Below are 23,771 nucleotides of genomic sequence, written 5' to 3' on the forward strand. Positions count from 1 at the left end.
TGTATTACAGACACTCCTGTAGAGTTTTTTTTTTTTTGTTTTTTTTCCAGACCTGCTCAGCAATGGCGTGATTAGCAAGCAGATTGTCACACACATTTTTCTAATCTATCACTCCTAGAGACATGAAGCCACCATAAACATTAAAGTAGATTGAGTACACAATGAACTATTAAAAACCACCTAGTTTGAAGATAAGAGACCTCATAATCACACGTATCACAAGTTTTCCTTTGAGAACACCATCTTCTGGGGGATCTCCTGGCACTCTTTGGCTCTTGGTATTCTTCATGTGGTGCAATATTAATTGGCAGGTTTTCTAGTCTGTGCGCTAGTAATACCTACAGGGATAATTCCACGTGTATGCACACTACAGGCAGCCTAGAAACAAACTCGCACCATGGTCTGTAAATGCCAGAGAACTGACCGATAACATCATCCTGACATTGTGAACTGTAAGACACTAAAAAATGTGTAATTTAGGGTGCATGCCCACCTCTGAGGGACAAGATAAAAGCAGAACTAAACTGGACACAGTGAATGATTTTTCACAGCAGAAGGTGCCAGGTAACAGGATCCTCTATAACCAGAAATTAATATGCACAATTTAAACAGAAGTTTGGGTTTACATACACTTTAACCACTTCCCTACCAGGCCAATTCTGACATTTCTCTCCTACATGTAAAAAACATCATTTTTTTGCTAGAAAATTACATAGAACCCCCAAACATTATATATTTTTTTTTAGCAAAGACCCTAGAGAATACAATGGCGGTTTTTGCAACTTTTTATCTCACACAGTATTTGCGCAGGAATTTTTCGAACGCGTTTTTTTTTTGGGAAAAAAAAAACAGTTTTGTGTTTTAAAAGAAAAAACAAAAAACAGTAAAGTTAGCCCAATGTTTTTGCATATTGTGAAAGATGAAGTTATGCCAAGTAAATAGATACCTAACATGTCAAGCTTCAAAATTGCACACGCTCGTAGAATGGCGCCAATGTTCGGTACTTAAAAATCCCCATAGGCGACGCTTAAAATTTTTTTACTGGTTACATGTTTTGAGTTACAGAGGAGGTCTAGTGACAAAATGATTGCTCTCGCGCCAACGTTCGCGGCGATACCTCACTTGTATGGTTTGAACACCGTTTTCATATGTGGGCGGGACTTACGTATGCGTTCGCTTCTGCGTGCGAGCACACGGGGACAGCGGCGCTTTAAAAATTTTTTTTTTTTTGTTTTATTGATAATTATATTTAGTTTTTTTTATTTTGACACTTTTTTGAAAAAAAAACATTTTTGATCACTTTTATTCCTATTACAAGGAATGTAAACATCCCTTGTAATAGGAATTTGACATGACAGGTCCTCTTAATAGTGAGATATGGGGTCAATAAGACCCAATATCTCACCACTAGGCTGGGAAGCCTGAAATAAAAATAAAAAAAATAAAACGATCATCGCTTCCCAGCCGAAGCGGCGCCATTTTTTTGAATGGAGAGGCCGGGCGTGACGTCATAACATCGCGCCCGGCTTCCGATGATCATAGAGTAACGGTGAGTCGCAGCAAGCACCGGAGGGAGGCGGGAGGGGGCGGGACGTCCCCTCTCGCCTCCCATAGGAACGATCAAGCGGCGGAACGGCTGCTATGATCGTTCCTATGGTGTAGAGATTCGCTGGCTGAAACCAGCAATATCTGAATGATGTCTGTAACTACAGGCATCCTTCAGATATACCCACCCAAAGCCCAGGACGTCATATGATGTGGGCGGGCGGGAGTTATTTTATACACTTTAGGCCCCTTTCACACTAGCTGATTGATCAGGTCCAACAGTCAATTTTTCAGGTAGACCCAATTGGTCCCTTCAGTCTCCTCTCTGGAGCGGTAAGGGTCAATGGACAGGTGTTCGTTGACACCCGCCAACATTTGATCCGATCCCATCTGCTAAAAAGAGGCAGATGGGGATCCGTTATCTCTCCGTCTAGCCTCTAGCGGATCGATAGCAGTTGGGTGTAAACGGACAGGCGGTCTATTTACATCCAACCGCCCATAGAGTTGACCAGGCATAAGCGAAGCGGACATGGATAAGTCATCCACCAGCTCAGCGAGGATCAGCCAACAGATTCCCTGCTGAGCAGAGGGACTTCAATGGAGCTCACCCGTGTGGAAGGGCCTTAAAGCAATATTTTTCTGACAATATAGTGGGAATTATGGTATATTGCAAGTTTAAAATTATACTAAACATATAATGTTTAATTGCCATTAAATAGGAAGTGAACCCCGATGGTTTTTATTTCCTCTTTTGCGCCCCGCAAGGCCTGCAAATTAAAACCATAATGGGCTAGTATGCACTGCATACTAGCCCATTATAAGACACTTACCTGCAAAGGAAGCCCGCGCTGTCCCCTGTGCAGGCCGCGTCCATCTTCGCCCCTCTTCCTTCCGGGGCCGCAGATTCCGGCTCTGTGACTGGCCGGAGCCGCGTGATGTCACTCCCATGCATTCGTGCGCAAGCCGTCAGTCACGGCACACGCTGGGGGAAGAAATGGCACGGCGGTCTGTTTCTTCACAGCGCATGCGTCAATGACGACATCGGCGCACTAAAAGTGAAATATCTCCTGAACGATGCACGTTTAGGAGATATTTCCACTATCTATAGGTAAGCCTTATTCTAGGAGCATCCGAGTACCTTATTTAAGTTTGGTTTTCGGGTTCCTCTCTGTCCCTGGTTTGTTCTCAATGGGTGTTTCTGTATTTTGTAACAGGTAATATATATGATGACTAGGTCCTGTTTATGCACTATATCAGCAAGGTGAAGCATCTTATTTTGGTCTCCCCTTAGCTGGAACACATCCAATACTATTTATTTCTCCCCCCTCTTTTTTATTTTTATATTCCCCGCTTTTCTGCCTGGGAACAGGATATTGCATATGAATGTATGATGAAATGTTTAGTTACTAATTTTGTCTTGTTTATACATATACTAGATGTTTTGACTTGCACACGCATAATTTTGTGTCTGATATTTTCATGATACGTATATGGGTTTTTATATGTATATGGGCCTATAGTTGCCCCTCTTTCTTTTTTTGTAAAAAATATTGTATGTGTTAAATAATAAACTTTTTATATATTTATAAAGATGATTGATGCATTTATGTGACATACCTTAACCACTTGCCTACCAGGCTAATTCTGACATTTCTCTCCTACATGTAAAAATTACACAGAACCCCCAAACATTATATTTTTTTTAGCAGAGACCCTAGAGAATAAAATGGCGGTCGTTATCTTGCACGGTATTTGTGCATCAATTTTTCAAACGCTTTTTTAAAAAAAAAAAAAAAAAAGTTTCATGCATTAAAAGGAAAAAACAAAACAAAGTTAGCCCAATTTTTTTTGCATAATGTTAATGATGTTACGCCGAGTAAATGGATACCCAACATGTCATGTTTCAAAATTGCACACGTTTTTGGAATGGTGCCGAACTTCAATACTTAAAAATCCCCATAGACGACGCTTTAAAGATTTTTACAGGTTACATATTTTGAGTTACAGAAGAGGTCTAGTGCTAGAATTATTGTTTTTGCTCTAACGTTCGTGGCGATACCTCACATGTGTGGTTTGAACGTCATTTATATATGTGACTTACATATGTGTTCACTCCTGCGAGCGAGCACGTGTTAACAGGGGCCCTTTAAAAATAGTTTTTTCTTTTTTTTTTTTTTATTATTTTTCTTTTATTTTTCTAGTTTGATGCATTTTTAAACATCCCTTGCAATAGCAATAGTGCGTGACAGGTCCTCTTTACAGTGAGATCTGCGGTCAAGAAGTCCCCAGATTTCACCTCTAGGCTGAGAAGCCTGAAATGGGGGGGAAAAAAAAAAGGGATCATGGCTACCCAGCCGAGGCGGCATTTTTTCAAATGCAGAGGTCGGGCGTGACGTCATAACATCGCGTCCAGCCTCCAAACGATCATAGAGACTTCAGGGACCTTCTGGCCTGCCAAAAATCTCTATGGTTAACATCTGGCACCGGTTGGTTCCTTCTCTGGCTCACCGATCGCACGGGTAAGTCAGTAGAAGCATCGGAGGGCGGCGGGAGAGCGATGTCCCATCCCTCCACCTATAAGAATGATCAAGCGTCTGAACAGCCGCTATGATTGTTCTTATTGTGAAGGGAATCGCCGGCTCTAAAAGATGCATGAGTGATGCATGGAACTGCAGGCATCATTCAGATATCACCGCGCAAACTCGTCATATGATGTTGGGCAAGAGGGAAGCGGTTAGTATATCTATGGGAACCACCATTTAAAAAGCCCATCTCTTTTATACAGGGACACAAACAAACAAGGAGGGGGGGGGGGGGGGGCAGTGAACAGCATGATCAACCAGGTTTTTTTTTATCTACAGAAAACGAATGCTCTAGTGGATGAGTGCGTATGAAAACAAGTGTAATATAGCATGTATTGACAGTTCACAGTGATTTGGGTTTTATAAAAAAAACTTTAAATGCCAACATTAGCATTTTTTGTAAGGTGTTTCTGTAAGACCCATGTCTAACAGCATACAATTCACACCCATGTTTCCTGACCTGGTTTGTCTGTGGTCTTGTTGAATATTTGAGTAAAAATCACTTTAGCCAATTTTCATATTTTATTGGATTTCACCCATACTCCAAGAATCTTCAAAAACCTTCCCATGCACCCTGTAGCAACCTAGGAAAAGGAAACAAGAACTATTTGCATACCATTACACACTTACATCAGATACTTTAAAAATGCATTTATTATAGACAAGCTGGCCTGTAAAATCCAGTATTATTGGACACGCTTCTGAATTAATTTCCACCTCGAAAGCTACAAGATGAAAATCCTAACTGTGTGATAAATTAAGCTGCCAAACGAAATGGATTAGCGATCAGTGAAATTGCCTGATAGGCTGTCAGATCCGGTTCAGATTAGAATTCATCCTCTCCCCACCTGTTCATTAAGAGCCAAGTTCATGGCAATGCCGGTGACTGATTGCACGTTAACAAGCTGTTTATATGGGGAGGTGCTGCTGGCCTAGTCAACATGTCTATACTCACACATTCATTTACAACTAACTCCCGTATAATGCATTCAGTTCACATCCAAGATATGTAAAATAAATACCTCTGCCCTGAAGTTTAATTTTAAGGACGACATAGAGAAGAGACGCTATGCAAAATTAAAATTTAACAAAGCGAGGCCAATAGTTCCGGCAGACCATGGAGAGTCAGAAGACAGAGTGTGGAGATAGAAGGTCTATGAAGTGGAATGGATGCATCAGCAGAACGGCACTATTGATGGAAACAGAAGAATAAACTTCTTAGGAAAAGTTCAAATCAAGAAAATGAGGCTCAAATGCAAGCTGTATGTATCACATCTCACAGATAGCAAAAATACACTATAGCTTGCAGTGTGTGATGGCTTTTTTAGAGACCTTTGCTTTTCAAGTGTTGTACACAAACATAATCCTAACGACCATAATAATCATATACATGTAGCGCCCTGCACCTAAAGAGCAGAGGCTATTATTTTCAAATTTAAGTTCGTTGAAGCTACAGTTCGGCTCAGCTTATTATTACCTAAATTTACTGGTTTCTGTACCAGTTTGGCTGGACTTTGCAAATTTCCATCCGACCATGGGTGGTGCTGTTACCAATGGTGGATGTTGTAAATTCAGTCTGGTTGGACATATTGAATACTCTTTGCCTAGAGACAGTTCGGTGGGAGTGGTTCATCCGCCATGCATTCTGGGTAGGGGTATTTAAGGAGCAGACACCATTTTTTAGGGGGTTCGCGCTTCTTGACCTCAAGGCCCTCCTGGCCTGGGGGAATTGCTGCTGCCTAAAATTCTGCCTTGGGGTTGGCGGACCCAAGGCCCAGTTACTAGAAGAAGGCCCAAAGTTTTAGTAGCCTATTGGTCCATAGGATGGTCTCTTTGCTGTCTGGCCTGCGGGAAGAAGTAAGGGACTGTAGCAACCAGAGGAGGACTCTTCAGGAGACGACCGAGCTTAAGGCTGGTATCTTGAGAAGAGCCTGGGAACTCAGTCAGAGACGCATCTGGGATCAAGCACTGTAAGCATTTTTTTTCATGATTGTCAGGTCTGTGGCAGAGACCGTGTCAAGCACCATAAGCAGTTTTATTCACGATTGTCAGGTCTGTGGCAGAGACCGTATCCGAGCATCGCATCGGCTGCTAGGTCGGTGAGAGAGACCTATCCGTTGGTTGCTAAATCCAGCTGTGGAGCTGCTGCTCGCTGCATATAGGAAATACCTCTAACCGCAAAATTCAAGGTACCCGAATCCCTTTCACCCTCTATCCTGCTATTGCACATTTTGTTTCTTCAATAAAACTTGGAAAAAGGATTACGTGTTGGAGCCAGTGTTTTCAATTGAATATCTACTACGGAACCCCTATGATGAACACTGTGAAGATGGTAACGGTAAGCCCAAATCTATTCAGCAGCTCCTTTGGGGATTAGTGCTTCATACAGTACTTTACAAAACAGGGCTGTAAAATAATCCACTTGTAATGCACATGTCTGTGATAGTTCTCATATATACACCTTACTATTATTATTAGAATACAGAATTTATATAGTGCCAACAGTTTGCACAGCTCTTTACAACATGAGGGAAGACCGTACAGTTACAATACAATTCAATACAGGAGGAATCAGAGGGCCCTGTTTCTTAGAGCCTACAATCTAGGGAGGGTGAGTCAAGTGATATAAAAAGGTAATAGCTGTTGGGGAGGAGCTGATGGAGAAAATTGAAGTACAGTTTTTAGGTGAAGACAGGATAGTCTTCTCTGAAGAGATGGGTTTTCAGGGATCGTCTAAAAGCAAACAGAGTAGGAGATAATTGGACGGATTGGGGTAGGGAGTTCCATAGGATGAGACAGGCTCAGGTAAAGTCCTGGAGGCAAGAATGGAAGGAGGCATCAAGGAAGCTAGAAAGCAGGAGGTCTTGGGAGGAACAAAAGTTGGTATTTCGAGACTGGGAGCAGAGTTGTGGATGGCTTTGTAAGTTGTAATTTATACATTTAATGGTGTAGCTAGTAGTAGTTAGTCGCATGCAACTGGACTATTTCTGTAATGCTGAAGACATTTGCAGCTTGGCCATGCTGCTTCTTCGGTATTACTGCACAAGTTTAAGGCCCCATTTACACTTGGGGACGTTTGCAGTTACCCACAGGACACTTGGTGGCGATCCCTGTGATTAGCTGTGGGAAGGGAGCTCCACTGAAAGCAACAGGAGCCTAGCCCTGCCCGTGGCTTTTCATGGCCGTTTGAATGTAAATCGCTCAGGCAGACTGCGTTCAGAGCTAGTCATCTGCATGTAATCACTGCGGCGTGAGCAATTAAATGCGGACGGCTGCAAATAGCTGTGAGCGCGATGAGGCTCACATTGCTTTCAATAAAGATTGCTGCCTGCAGATGATCACAGGAAAGCTTGCTGAGTCTCCCATGGATAATTTCAAATGGCCCAATCCACAACTGTGAATGAGGCCTACCTGTAATGAAAACCTTCACAGACACTGGCATTCATTTTGGGTATATACCCTTAAACTGGCATGAGGATACTAAAGCAGTGGCTTGCATAAGCTGGGAAACCTCTTCAGCATTGCATAACAAGTCCAGTTACTCTTACGCCGTGTACACACGGGCGGACTTTTCGACCATACTGGTCCGACCGTGGTGGGCTTCATCGGAACTGCAGCAGACTTTTTAGGTCAAAAATCAGACGGACTTTAGATTTGGAACATGATTCAAACCTTTAAGACGGACATGAGTCCGGTCGAAAAATCTGCTCGTCTGTATGCTAGTCTGACGGACCAAAACCGACGCTAGGGCAGCTATTGGCTACTGGCTACCAACTTCCTTATTTTAGTCCGGTCATATGTCATCACGTACAAATCCATCGGACTTTGGTGTGTAGGCAAGTCCGTTCGTTCGAAAGTCCGTTGGAAGTCCGTCGGAAAGACCGTCGGACCTTTGATGCCGAAAAGTTTGCCCGTGTGTACACGGCATTAGCCCTCTCACGATACAGCATCCAAGCCACAGCTTGGATATTTTTCTTCTATTGTAAATTATATTTTTTGAAAATTGCATTTTAAAACCATTTAATATTTGCTCTTACTAGATGTAGGGATATAAAGCAACTCTTTATCCAAAATATAACCCTTTACCTCCACCTTTCCTTTTCTAGTAAAAAAGCGATCACGGGCCCAGGACTGCTCTGTTTATAATGACCTTGTCTACAGTCTGTAAAACAAGTGAGAACAAGTTAAGTCCTGTCAAAATCAATGCCTCCACTGTTGGGACCCTTTATTGATTATTTCTACGTTGCAACGTTCTTGTGCATCTAAAGGACATATATGGTCACAGCATATTAGACTATCCAATACAGGCAGTCCCTAGGTTATGAACAAGAGAGGTTCTGCAGGTTTGTTTTTAAATTGAATTTGTATTTAAGTTGGAACAAGTTGTTTTTAAGTCCAACTCGAGCATAGGGAAGGATTAACACCTCTGTAATATTTGTTTTGCTGTCTGTGCCACTGTTCAGAAGATTTCACCTCACTCTCTGTCCCTGTGACAATTGGATGGTCAGTAGAGACACATTTTTCCCCATGATAATTCACAGGAGTGAATTTCCCTTCCTAGAGGTAGATTTTCTCTCACTTCCTGTTTCTCCCTGCGTTTGTAAGTACTAGTTGTTCGTAACGCGAATGTTCGTAACTCAGGGACTGCTGGTATTTGTATTTCATTTACAGTTGCACACTTTTTGTCAAGTCATACAAAGAGGTGGAGGCCTTGAAATGTTAGCATGGCAAAAGGTAGTCTTTGTTCAACCCGAAAGCACTGTGTGCAGACATTCCAGTTCCTGGTTCACCTGCCTGCTTGTGTCATTGAGCTATACATACAGCACTGTGATTACAGTGGCTTCTCAGGATTCTCTTACGTCACATCTCAACTGCTGGCCACTGGAGAGAGAAGAGGAGACACTACATGAGTCTTCAGATGTGCTGGATGCACAGTTACAGCTTTTCAACTGCACAGATATTGAAGCCTTGTACGCACTATACAGGCTCTGAGACTTCCCCCTGCAGGAGCTGCTTAAAGCGGAGTTCCACCCAAAAATGTATTTTTTTTTGGGGGGGGGGGGGCACCGCGGCACCGAAAGGAAGTTCACCTCTCACCTGGGACACGTCACAGGTTCCAGACGATTGCCCGCAGTGACAATGCCGGCGCCGCAGAGAGGAGGGGGAGAGGAGCAGGGCTTTGTTCGCCCGCATCGCTGGACCGTGGAACAGGTGAGCGTCCGATTATTAAAAGTCAGCAGCTACACTTTTTGTAGCTGCTGACTTTTATATGGGTAGAACTCTGCTTTAAGTATATTTGGTTCCGTACTCTGCCTTTCAACCCTAAGAACAGTCTCAGTCACTCTGGCACACCTGGCAATAGTGTAAGCGCAAGGACCAATGAAAACACACACGTTATGATAAACCACAGAATTGTCTTTACTATATATATTCAAGTAATGCAACTGGAGAGCAATAACTGAGATCAAGAGCAATATAGCTCAATACAATAGTCAGGCTGTATTCAAGGGATTCCAAACCTGAGAATAACCCCAAGAGCAGAGGCAACACTTTAATATTAATAAATCACAAAATAGCAGTCTATACCGGATTGGTTACATCTACTCATATTGGCACTAGGAGTCCAGGCAGGGGGAGCGCAGAAGAATGACCTTCTCTTATGTCAGTCCTCGCTCTTCTGTCCCGACACCACAGGCCCAACTACAGTGTACTCAAATCAACATTCAATGAATCAGCCCCCAAGGTAAACTGTCCTGCACACCCACTACATATACAGAGACTTGAACATGTGTGTTCGCCCATATGGCACCAATAACTTCAGTCCCTTTGAAGAAGGATGAAGCCTTGAATCTTCGGCTAGCCACTTTAGTTGGTGCACTTAAATTCCTGCTTAGCAAAGTGTATCTGTGATATGCCGACAGCATCCGGACAGCAAGGTGGACAATAACTGCTTAACAGCCCATTAACAAGACCCAGGTTCTGGTAAGGGTGGGCAAAGTTAAGTAACTTTGTGTGCAGTGTCCTTATTTCCTGCAAGTTGGCAAGTGCCGTCTCACCAATCCTGCGGTCAAGGACCAAACAAACATCATGGAAAAAGCCAGGCTCTTCTGGTGACCCAACTGGTCACGTCACACTGGAACGCCTCACGCCGTCAGTGCAGGTGCACCTGGATATGCACCTCAGATCCCCCTTTCTCAGGCTGGATGTCCTGACCTGCTGTGGATGCATGAAATCATGCGGTGGACTGACCTAGGAGGCAGCACCTCTCCCCTGGGTCCAGTCTCTTCCCTTGCCTCGTGGGGGCTGAAATCCCTCAGATAAGCAGGATGGAGTCTTTTGTTCCTTTGCCCCAGAGCATGCTGACTCTTGTATTTCCTACCCCCACACAAGGCTATGGGGCAGTTTTAGATGAGAATTATATGTCCCAGGATCCTTTGCAGCTGCTGTTAAAATCCTTCTCATTGGTTCCGGATATTAGTTTCCCCCCTGATAGACTGCCTGTCCTCCTGTCAATAGGAACACAGGGGAGGGAACAGAGAGCGGGCGAATGCGAATGAGGAGAAAAAAGGGAGGGGGGGGGAGAAATCCCCCGCAGGGACTGGCAGGCTCTCTCTCCCTCTCAGGAGAGCCCGTGTACTCACAGGGGCCAGCTTGACAAGGCCGCGGAAGAGACGGCGCACACGCTACAATTACATTCTGTATGCTTGGTTTTCCATTCTATCCTTTTGCTATAAAAATGTACCACTATTTTGACAAACATCATACTTTTTAATTTGATTTCAGAAAGCTTATTGTGTTTTTTTGATGAGAACAGGAAAAAAAAAAAAAAAAGGACGCCTCTGTCAATACTGTACATGCTAGAACTGTTTCCTTGAATTACTCAGTATTTTATCGTCTCTGATACTATAGTGGACCATAGGCTACTCCTCAGGTGATTATCTAGCGTTTTTTCTTAATCAGAAGGATGGGCTCGGGCGTGTTCGCACACTCCACGTGCAGAGCCCGCCAGGAAGTCAGCACTGCGCTGCGCTAATCACCAGGCAGTGAGACATTTTCCCAATGTGCGGCTGCAGAGATTGGGAAATGTCTCACTGTCTGCGATTAGCGAAGTGCCGTGCCGACTTCCTGGCGGGCTCTGCACGTGGAGTGTGCGAACACGCCCGAGCCCATCCTTAATCAGGAGTCTCTATTTTCAGAAGTGCCCACTGCCCATAGGAGGCTGTCAATGAAAGAACAAAGTATACATTAAGCCTGATAAGGGATAGGTTTCTAAAGCCTACAGTATATTTCCTTTAAATTAAGAGTATAAGTTAATGCTGGCACATTTATGCCATATTTTCTAATATTCTGATGTAGAACATCAGATTTGCCTCAAAAGTCAAATCTAAGAGTATAAAGTTTTCCATATTTGAAATACTCAAATTTATCTGGCTTTACAAAAACCTTTTAATTTATACTGTGTTTCCCCAAAAATAAGACATACTGTGATTTTCAGGGATGGCTGCAATATAAGCCCTACCCCAAAAATAAGCTCTAGTTTAAGGTTGTTGAAAAATCCTAGCATCCACTCTATTACAGTATTATATAATGTAAAATGTATGTGTTTCTGTAATATAATTGTGCCAAATACCTTCGGTACAGTGCCGTTCTGCACTCAGCTGACCTCCCGCTGCTCTCCTCCAGCTGCGAGTAGGGGATTTCGCCCCCCCCCCCCCCCCTGCAGTGCTCGGAGTGTGGAAGAGAGCTCGGGCGGGTCACAGAAGTGCCGATAACAAAGGTATTCGGCACAAATATATTACAGAAACACACACATTGTACATTATATAATTCTGTAATAGGGTGGATTCTAGGATTTTACAACCACTTTTATTGGGTTCACACTGGGGATTCCTGACAGGCAGGGAGGGAGAGGGGGAGATAAGACAGCACATTACATGAGGAGACCTACCCTGAAAATAATCCCCCTACTGTGTCTTTTGTTGCCAAAATTAATATAAGACCCGGTCTTATTTTTGGGGAAACACTGTATATCCATGTAAAACAACTGTTGGCTGGGGGTTTTTTTTGTAGCTATGTTGTCTTCCTAAATATGAAATAGTACTAAAATATATCCATCTTTTATCCTAGTGTAGTGTCCTTTTTAGATTTGTCACTATACAGTAGGTCATGGTAAGCAACAGCTTAATAAATATCTCAACATACTAACCTTGAGCAATGTGGAAGAGAGACCAGAATACAGATGGTGCCACCCAGTAATCCAACAGCCCACATGAAAGCAGTTGTCTCCAAACTGCAGTCCGCGGGTCGGATGTGGCCATTTGCTTGCCTTTATCCGGCCCTTAAGGCAGCATTCCATCCACTGACATCAATGTTGGGGTGCCATTCCTCTCACTAAAACCAATTGTTTACTCCCACTGATGGCAGAGCATTTTCTAATCCCACTGGTCACTGTCTGCCCCCCCCTAAAGCCCAAAGAACAATTAACTAGCCCATTGTTTAAAAGGTTTGGAGACACTTAAAGGATAAGTGAACTTCTGCATAAAGTGCACTTACCTATCCTGTGTACTTTCTCTGACCTGACCAAATGTAATCTGTCAAAATGTTGATATCCTTGGTCTGAAACGTTCTTCATGCTGGCCACATCTGTGCAGTTAATCCTTAATTTCTATAGGAGTTCTTCTCAAAGCTGGAGACACAAAGGAGGCAGCTGGAGTCTATGTGAATGAACAGTGCAGGTGTGGCTAGCAAGAACAGGTTTTGAACGACCGGATGTTCAAATAATAACTGTGCCTTAATAAAACCTCTACTGATAAAGCAGGTCACAAAATGTGCAAGGGCATACATTTGGCTTCACAAGCTGTGCCTGCAAACCACCACCTGAGTCCTCCTAAGTACCAGTGACTTCTTAGTAATGTTAGGATAAGCCCACCCCACCTGCTACCTAAAATGCGATGTGTGGTGCCTAACACACTGCATCTACCAGGGGACATTACCATAGGGGAGGCAGGGGATGAACCGATGGTCCAACATTCAGACAGCTATTTATGTAGCCATTTTTTTGGGGGGCTCCAGAAACATTTTACAGTCTGAGTTGAAGCCAAGTGTAAGCCGCAGCACACTAAGGTACCTGCTGTTGCAGTAACCATGTTGGGTTTATAAGCTTTTATGTCAGCACAGGTCTACATTACAAACCCATCTTGCTGCAATAACAATCTCTACAAACACTACCAGCCCTTGACTGCTAAAGTGTATAATAAAATATGTACACCAAATTAATGTCAGAATCCCAATATTTTTAGTAACCACACTATTACAATCAGAAAGCCCATCACTTTAATTTAAATTTCTAATACAGAAAGCGCTCTTCTGAAAATTTGCCATTAAAAAGATGCATATTTTTTCACATCTTTCTTGATGGAATGACTAAGACCACATTCAGCTGAAGTGTTGACAGAAACATTTTAATTCCTGCATACTAAAGAGGGAACTAGATGATAATCCTGCATTGCAGCACGCAGTGACAAATAAACTGACAAAACAGACTGATTAACTTTCCTCCATCTCACATTATGGTAATAGAGAGCAGGTGTAAACCTTATCACACAATACGATAGCAAGACAAAATCATTATGCAGCTTAATCACTTAGAGAACCAATGCAAATAAAAAACTTTTTATTTTTTTATTTTTTACATCTGCAGCATGTTCTAGAACTTTATAGAAGTTACAGAACTCTTTAAATTGCAATTGTTAGCGGAAGTCTATTGTGCATTAGGTTATGGTTCAAGCAGCTGGCAGCTGGATGCTTTAATATGTTTCATCCAGAGTATTAGCACCAGGCTGATTTTATTTCTTCATAAAAAGTAGCTTATTTGTGTATTGTGCCCCAAATACATTAGTCTAAGGATCCATTGAAAAATGTTGGCGATGAAAGCAGAGAGAAGTGTGAGATTTACTAGCAATGTCAGATACAGGAATAGATATATCCATAACTAGGATCCTGACCTCTGCTGCTGACATTCCTAGCTACTAAAGATGAACTACAGGTCCTAGGCTTGAATCCATGGACTGCCTGCTGATTGACAGGAGTGACATGAGCACCATTTCCTGCAGTCAAAGCATCAACTGGAAAGACAGGAGAAACTGCTGCAGGAGTAGGGAGCTGTGAGGGGGGTGGGTTCTGCTTTCATCCATCCAAATGGCAGTAAAGAATGTCAGTAAGATAGTAGATTCATTCTGTGCTCTCCTTCCTCCAGTGACAGCAGAAAGTCATAGGGCGGGTGGTGTCAAACTATTTTATTGCGGGCCACATCAGCATTATGGTTGCCCTGAAAGGCCTGTTGTATCTGTAAGACTAGACTGTCCAGGAGCACCCCACTCCCCGTACACCATCAGAAGTCAGAGTCCCCCACCATCCCTTACATCAGTGGTTCTCAACCCTGCCCTCAAGTACCCCCAACAGGCCATGTTTTGGGAATTTCTCTTAGATAAAATAGCTGTCCAAAATTCCAAGCCATTGACTCGGATTAAAAGAACCTGTGCAAGATAAAGGAAAACCTGCAAACATGGCCTGTTGGTAGTACTTGAGGACAGAGTTGAGAACCACTGCCTTACATCTGGGAAGAAGCTGAGGGCAGAGCTGGGAAGCAGAAAGTGTAGGGTCTGGAGGACGATCAGAGGATGGCTGGAGTAAGCTGAATACTGAAACCAGGGGAGGCCGAGACAAGGAGATGCTGCAATTGCAGAAAGAAGAGAAGGATCATCTGGTGGAGGAGTTCTGTCCACCTCTGCTCCCAACTTCTGAGACAAGGTGGGGGTGGAGACAAGGGGGTGCCAAAGCTGCAGGAGAGGTGTGAGGGCCACATGAAATTGCATGGTAGGCCGGATTTGGCCAATGGGCCATGTCTTATAGGGTACCTGCTATGACACTTGTAAAAAAAAGTGAAATTATTTACTGAGCTTCCCTTGCACCCTATATTATTTGTATTATTATTATACACTGCAATAATCAAAAGCAGCCAACCTGGCATACTTTGTTCCCCAATAGATCTGATAACATGAAAGCAGCATTTTAAGATGTTACCTTTGAAAAAAAAAAGCTCTGAATGCGTCTTTGAAGTTGCTGGGATACTACTTTTAACTTCTTTAAAATTGCTTTCCCTTGCAATTCCTTTGTGACAGTCATCTGCCTTGCATTTTTTGTTTTCCTGTATTTTACAGTTAAAGTACACTTGTTAAGCCACACCTATTTTAGAAACGCATAGCCCACGACAAAGAATAGGACATCTCCAGCAACATACTAAACGGACTACAGAGAGACTTGAAAAGTCCAAAGAGAAAACATTGCTTACAGCACTGGGACTGATCACACACATACGTAAGCAGAGATGTTACAGAGGGAAATAAAACAACTGTTTTACAGATCATACCTTGAAGCTACAGACAGTAATGTTTTTCTGACAATTTCTTCTTTGACTTCCCTTTTGAAAATGATTTGATAGGCCACAACACCATTTGAAAACAAGCTGATATTTATATGACAAATGATAAATATGTGGTAGTGCTGAACCAGTAGGAATGATTGGTCTAAATTCAAAATACGGGGTGCTCTCAGATGGGGTGAACCTGTTGTGTAAGTATTGTTTGTATAGAGCTGGTTGAGGTCCTAGTCTGTTTAATCCATCATGATCAGAGGGTCAGCAGTCTTCAGAACATCAAATACTGGATATGTATCTTACCTGAGCTGGGTGGGGGGCGGTCGACTGTATTCAATCCAACTTCCTTATATTATTTCATCTTGAGTTTATTACAAAACCTTAGCTCAAGCCCTGACGGGGCTTCCTTTTCCCCAAAACTTGTTGTCTGTATTTGGTGTTCTTGTTCAATTAAACAAATTTCCAACAAAATGATTATTTTTAGGCGTTCCCAACCACATATCCAGTATTATGCGATAAAGGCAAGTAGACCTGAACTGATAAATTAACCTCAATAGGAACCTTTCACACACAGATTATTCCATCAGCAGTACTAAGAAATGGGTTATTAACCGCTTGCCAACCGCCTCACACAGATATACTGCGGCAGAAGGGCAGAATCACGTACCTGTACGTTCCCCTTTAAGAGGCGGCCAGCGGGCGCGCGCCAAACGCCGTGAGTCGGGTCGCAGGTCCTGCGGACTCGATCGCCGCGGGGATACCCGCGATCGCCTCACAGGGAGGAAGAACAGGGAGATGCTAATGTAAACAAGCATCTCCCCGATCTGCCTAGTGACAGTGTCACTAATCCCTGCTCCCTGTCATCAGAGCAGAAATCAGTGACGTGTCACACACAGCCACGCCCCTCACAGTTAGAAACACACCCCTAGGACACACTTAACCCCTACACTGCCACCTAGTGGTTAACCCCTTCACTGCCAGTGTCATTTACACAGGAATCGGTGCATTTGTATAGCACTGATTGCTGTATAAATGCCAATGGTCCCAAAAATGTGTCAAAAATGTCCGATGTGTCCGCCATGTCACAGTCACAATAAAAATCGCTGATCACTGCCATTTAAAAAAAAAAATTATTAATAAAAATGCCATAAAACTATCCCCTATTTTATAAACGCTATAACTTTCGCGCAAACCGATCAATAATCGCTTATTGCAATTTTTTTTTTTTTTTTTTACCAAAAATATGTAAAAATACGTATCGGCCTAAACTAAGGAAAAAAATAGTTTTTTTTAATATATTTTTGGGGGATATTTATTATAGTAAAAGGCAAAAAATAATGAGTTTTTTTCAAAATTGGTGCTCTTTTTTTTGTTTATAGCGCAAAAAAAAAAAAAAAAAAAAAAAAGCGCAGGGGTGATCAAATACCACCAAAAAAAAGCTCTATTTGTGGGAAATAAAGGACGTCAATTTTGTTTAAGAGTCACGTTGCACGACCACGCAATTGTCAATTAAAGTGACGCAGTGCCGAATCGCAAAAAGTGCTCTGGTCAGGAAGGGGGTAAATTCTTCTGGGGCTGAAGTGGTTAAGTATCTACACAATGTTATTATGTTGACCTCAAGCTACATAGGTTTTCCCAAAATTATTTCCTCATTGTCCTTGTAGAGAGAAAAAAAATTTCACTCTTTCCCATCTTGTAAAAATACCCTAAATTGCATACCTGCCGGCTCTAGATTATGTTTTTGTGGAAACCACAGACATCCATTACAAACGTGCTTTATTCCAAATAATATTTGTAGTGTAAACCTTCACAAATCATGTTCCATTTGGCATAGTAACCATATCTCTGGAAATGGTATATGACCCTTTTATCTACAAACTGTTAAATAGGAATAAAAAAATACAATAACATGGCCATGATGAAAACTTAATTGGCAATACAAACTCTAACCTTTGAAACCACTTTATTTTGGTCTTTCTGCACAACCTAGCCAACGCAGCGGGAGAAGCCACACCTTTTAACAAGACGAAGCCAACTCAAGCAAAATCAGACCTTACAACCCTTCTCCTCCCCTTGGCTCTCACAACAGTAACTGCTGTCAGTTACACTAGGTTGTACAAACACAAATTTGGCTGATAACCTTTAGTTATAGCATTGATTCCTGGGTTTTATTTTGTAGGGCACAGATTTACTGCACAAAATGGCTGCTTCCACTACACTTCTCCATTGAGATTTTAAAATCAACAAAAATGACAAAGGCCCCATTAGGCTTTTGCTAAATCAAATCCATAATTTCAATGGCATTTTAGAAGATAAAACATCACCACAAATTAGCTTTTTAATCAAAGTAAACACTACAGTGCCATTAACATACTTTCTTTGCTGGAACAAAATACCTTTGAGTGCAGAAAGATTGAATTGTAAATACAGACATCTCACAGAGCAAGACCATCCATCAATAAAGTAAGAGGGATGGAACCATGCAATTAAAAAAAGGTAGAGTGTCTATAGGGGTCTGATTCAGAATATCCACTAAATGTCTGAAAATAAAGCCATTAAAACCAAGCAAATAAATCACATAATAAAAGAAAATCTTTTAAAAGCACAGTCTAGACTTGCAGGACAAAATGTTTTTTATGCCGAGTCCTGAACTCTTGAGCAGACGATTCGCTGTGTTAATTAATATATCATCACTTCAACAGATGCTCAGGGCTGTTCCCTTCTAAAACACAACAAAACACGGCCTACACTCAAAATGCAGATGTTCACATACCAGCATTGACGATTGCATCTACTTCAAGTTGTGTAATGTCTCCTTTGTAGAGCGACACTTTGCCACACAAGCTGTTTATTTTTTGATTGTCATCTGAAAAAAAATAAAAAGTTGGATGAGAAGGTTATAAACAAAAAACATTAAAAAAAACAAACAAAAAAAAACAAAAACAAAAAAAAAAAACACACACACTAGAAAAGCCCTGACTTTTAGGGGCCCCTATAAGCAGCATTATGAATCAATCATTATTGTAGGACTGACCTGTTTTTTTTTTTTATTTCCCCTCAGTACACAGATCTTCAATTCTAGATTTCACCAGCATTGCTGCTTGTTTAATAAAAGTAAGCATTAAATAACAGCCTTTTCATATATATTCACTCATCTATGGGAATCTTCCATTTCCAGTTGGCCCTCAGTCTGCCAGACAAATTCAACAAGGTAGAGGTTCTTGAATGTCACAACAGACAGAACGCTAGTTCATAGAAGGACTTACATTTTCAGTCCCTTTAAATTAAAACTATACTGGGGTGCGTATATTAACTGACATTCCAACATTTGAATGTATGACTGTTGTGTGCTCAACAGTCATGCCTGCTGCAATATGGCAGTTAAAATATGGTTACGTTTCACATGAAAAGGTGGAAGCTCAATAGCTCTGCAGTGTTTGAGAACCTTAAAAAAAATATGCCCATTGGGGAGATTGTAGGACATAGGACAGGCCTCTGCTGTCATATTGAGAACTTCAGGAACAATTAAAGTGTTTGTATCTACTGCTTTGAAAGTTTTGAATAGAGTTGGGAAGGATTAGAACCTGTCAGGTTTCCTCCAATCTGAGGCTGCATTGGTCTGTTGGAGAAATTCCTTCACTTCTCGTCTGATAAAAATGTTGTCCCTAGGACAGAAAGTGAGGTGATAACTCTCTAGTAGCAACACAGACAAGTAAAAAATAATTTTTTGTCAATTAGGGGAATGCTACAAACTTTGTCAAAATATTTATTGCTGTGGAATTAATTCCCTGTTGCAGCTTTTGCCTCACTTACCATTTGGTAAAAGGTTGTCACCAGAATATTTTTTCTGGTTGTCACCAGAATAATCATTGCCCATTCTAGCCAGAACCAAAAAAAAAACAAAAAACAAAAACACACTTTTGCCATAAATGAAGAACGTTAAATCTCAGCTCAATGTATTAGACAAAACCTGCCCTTGCAGTGGACTTCCCTACACTGTAAGGGTTAAAGGTTAGTCAAGTCTAGGGGGAGCCAAAGAGGCATTTACCCCCAATTCAGCCACCTGCAGCGCTCCCCTCTTCTCCCTCTGGCACTGTGTTCTGTGGGTAATCTAGTCCTTTGGCATCATCACGTATAATGCAGGGCTATTACCCTTTATACTATACACAGAGGAGGCAGGAGTGTGACTGGGAGTGCACCTAGAGAGGAGGCTTTACAGGCTAGCTTCACCAGTGGAAAGGCCCAGCAGGAGCAAGAAATATGGCAAGTATTACTCCTTTTTCGTCCACCCCTAGACTCAATCAGCAATTGACCTTTGCTATGTGTGGGGGGGAGGGGGGGCCAATGCAAGGGTAGATTTGGTCCAAGAGTTTGGCTGTACTTCTATGAATCACAGGAGTGCAATTCGTTTTGCACTCCTGTTACCCGTTTTCAGCAGAGAGCGGACTGAAGTCACCAATGTCAGTCCAGGCACCGTGTCATCCCGACCACAGATTCTGGATCCACCCACATGCCTGGACTGACACCTCACTTAGCCTCTCAGCGAACCGCTGAGAACTTGAGACGGCAGCTCCGCCCCCTCCACAGCTCAGCATTCCAATAAGCGAGGAGGGAAAAGAGCAGAAAGTAATGATTGACAGTCTACAGCTCTCTGCTCACGGAGCTGTGAAAACCGAGCCATCCGCGGTGTTCGATCCTCGGTTCTCAGTGTAGAGGCACCAGGAGACAAATGCAGCATCGGACCGATGCTGCATCCACCGAGGCAAGTAGTAATCAGATTTAAAAAAAAAAAAAAAAAAAAAAAAAAAAAATGTACTTTACTTCTCTTTTAAGCTTTAACAAAATGACAGATGTTTTAAGAGTTATGTTCAACACATTTAATTATTTGTTTTCTTAAGTTTTTATTCTATATCTTGGAGGCTGCTACCTTTTGTGTACAATTACCTACGGACATGCTTTCTGCACAGTAATGGCCCGTACACACAATCCGAATATTGTACGAAAACAGTCGTCCGAGGAAGGATCGTACAATATTCGGATCGTGTGTACACTACTTTCGACAGCCGATCACAACCGTTCATCCGATATTATTCGATCGGACATACACAAAAATGTTCCTCGTATGATTCCAGATCGTCCGATTTTCGTTTAGTCAGTATAGTTGTAGTCCGAAAATACAATACAAATACATTACAACACATGACATCACTTCTGATTTTTTTTGTCTGTCGTACGAGAATTTTCGTGACTTTATTTAGCTATTCAATTTCTACTTGCGACTATTAAGCGAGAACGGTTGTACGATCCGTCGTACGATATTCGGAACGTGTGTACGAGGCATAAGGCTCAGTTCACATACTTGTGGCCACGGTTTAATTGCGATTTTTAAAAGGAGTCTGGTGCGGTTTCATTCTCCTGTTCAGGTGCAATTCAGGTGTGAATTTTTACTTGAAATCGCACCTGAAATGGACTGAAAAATGCACAGACCAAATGCACATAAAAAACTCCACTAATTATTTTCATTGCATGCTCGACCTATGGGCGGATGTAGTGGTGTGATCTCCCTCTGTCAGTAGACATGTGGGGGCACTTATTCTATTCAACAGTTGTGTGCTACCCTTCTTCCTGTTATTGTACTTCCTGTGTCATGGATGCAGCTACAAGCCACATGTAGCAAGACACATGTATTCTGCATTGTAAGCTACAAACAATATCATCTTTTGACCGCATAAATACTACAACATATTCATCTGTTTGTATCCTGTCATCTGCTGTAACCTGATGTTTAAAATAAAAGCACCTTTGTGGATGGAATCATTATTTGGTGAGTTCAAGCTATCTGATGAGGATTGTCCTCAGTGATTATATCTTATACAGGCCAGACAGAGGTCTCACAAGGGATAAATCGCTTCACAACAATCGGAGTCAGAATAAGTTGCCTTACTTATTTAATTCTCATATACATGATCATATAGGCCATAAAGCGATGGCCTGTGTAGAGATCACAACGAAGACCTTACTATTATGAATGTATATGCCCAGTAGATCCTTTGTAAACCCTTCACACAGACACATAATATGGGGGGAACTTCAATAATGAATGACAAAGAAGATAGGCACTCACACAAAGCCACTCAGGCAATCTCCTCTGACACACTTTTAGCTAACTTGACCTTGGCAGTAAACATTATACAGTAGACCTATAGAGATGAACAGTGAACACACACACTTTTCACCAGTACATAGCACCCTAGCCAGACTAGACTGCTTATTCTGTACACCAGGTCCGCTGCCTTATGTTATTCACAGATTTTTACAAAACTGCTATTTTCAACCACTCTCCTATATCGCTTCCAAAAAGCTCACCATGCCTCTTACTAAATACCTTGGACTGTCTACTTTCCAAAACGGGGTCATTTGGGGAATATCATTTCAAGGCCTCAAGAAGAGAAAGGTTGTCAGTATATCAGATGTGATCAATTTTCAATGTTTGATACCATAGCTTGTAGACTAACTTTCACACAGACTAAATAATATACACTGATGGGTTTTTTTTACCAAGGATATGTAGCAGTATAAATTTTGGCCCAAATTTATGAACAAAAATGACTTATTTGCAAAATAGAAAAAAAAAAAAAAAAAAGATACAAATTTTGTTTGAGTACAGTGTTGCATGAATTGTCATTTGAAAGTGTAAAGCCCCGTACACACGGTCGGACTTTGTTCGGACATTCCGACAACAAACTCCTAGGATTTTTTCCGACGGATGTTGGCTCAAACTTGTTTTGCGTACACACGGTCGTACAAAGTTGTCGGAATTTCCGATCGCCAAGAACGCGGTGACGTCAAGTACGTACGACGAGACTAGAAAAGGCCGGTTCAGAACCAAGCGCGGCACCCTTTGGGCTCCTTTTGCTAATCTCGTGTTAGTAAAAGTTTGGTGAGAGACGATTCGTGCTTTTTCAGACTCGTGGCTTTCAGATCGTTTTCTGCCGTTCAGTTTGTGCTTGTGGGTTTGTATCTGCTCTTCAGTGCGTGCAGCAAGTTCCGCGTGACTTTAATTAGTCATTGTATTCTTGTTCGTTCATTACTGTTTTTCAGGCCTTGCTGTTCTTCAGTGCGTTCTGTTACTTCGTTCTGAGCAGCCGACCGTTTTCTAGCCATGTTGCGTATGCGTACTCCTGGTAGAGTTCGTGCTGTGCGGGAGCTTGGTGTTGGGGTCCTGACCTTGACACAAGTCCAGTCCATGAACAGGGTGGGGAGGAGTTCATGGACCAAGAATTGGTTGCTTCAGCATGACCAGTTCTCTCATATGCCTTTGCTCCGTGTGATCCGTGAGAATAATCCTGATGATTTCAGGAACTTTCTCAGGATGACGGACCCCGTGTTTCACCGTCTGTTGGCTTCGCTGACCCCTTATATTAGCAGGCAGGATACCTGCATGAGGCAAGCCATCACTCCAGAGCAGAGGCTCGCCGCTACCCTGCGGTATTTGGCGACAGGGAGAAGCCTGCAGGACCTCAAGTTCTCAACAGGCATCTCCCCCCAGGCTCTGGGGATCATCATCCCAGAGACCTGTTCTGCCATCATCCAGGTCCTACAGAAGGAGTATATGAAGGTAAGATTTGTATCCTTTAATGTCACATTTTATTGTATTGAATGTTTGCTAATATATTGTATTTCTTTCCTCATTCCCTAATTACCATGATTGGAATATGCTGTGAATGTCCCCTTTCTCCTCATGCATGCTGGATTTTTATGTAATTATTATTTTAGGTCCTTCATACATATTTTCCCTTCAATAACCTCCCCAGCATGGTGTCTCCTGGCCCTATATTCACCTCATGTAGTCACTTAACAATGTATTTTATCAGCTCCATAGTAGTGCTTTACCCCAAACTTCCCCTAAAATGTTTTGAAATGTTATTTTTTCTTTAAATTCAGGCAGAGTGCCAGAGGCTTTTTTTTTGGTGGTGTCCCCAAATAATTTTTAGTAACCCTCCCTCCCCACACTACACACTATACCCATCGCTTTTGTGCTCAGATGTATGGATGAATTACCCAAAGCATGTAGTGCAAGGGCCCGCCTGTATACTTTCCAATGGTACTGTTTAAAGTTTTTGTATTCTATTATTATCTTGATAGGTAATAGCAGAATGTCCAAATGTCCTCAAATGTGTACAGTGTGTATTTATATCTTTGTATTATGG

General features: G+C 42.1%; 1 protein-coding gene across 6 annotated transcripts in view; it reads right to left on the reverse strand.

The window, feature by feature from the left end:
- Positions 1 to 23,771, reverse strand: part of MACROD2 (mono-ADP ribosylhydrolase 2) — a 3,509,413-nt gene that overhangs the window by 3,329,903 nt on the left and 155,739 nt on the right. For all 6 annotated transcript variants that reach the window (XM_073628250.1, XM_073628248.1, XM_073628249.1 and 3 more), the window contains exon 3: positions 18,335 to 18,427. In XM_073628250.1, the coding sequence (XP_073484351.1) occupies positions 18,335 to 18,427 (93 nt within the window). The remainder of the gene's footprint in view (positions 1 to 18,334; positions 18,428 to 23,771) is intronic.

This window comes from Aquarana catesbeiana, linkage group LG04, assembly GCF_042186555.1.
Source record: "Aquarana catesbeiana isolate 2022-GZ linkage group LG04, ASM4218655v1, whole genome shotgun sequence".
Taxonomy (NCBI): domain Eukaryota; kingdom Metazoa; phylum Chordata; class Amphibia; order Anura; family Ranidae; genus Aquarana; species Aquarana catesbeiana.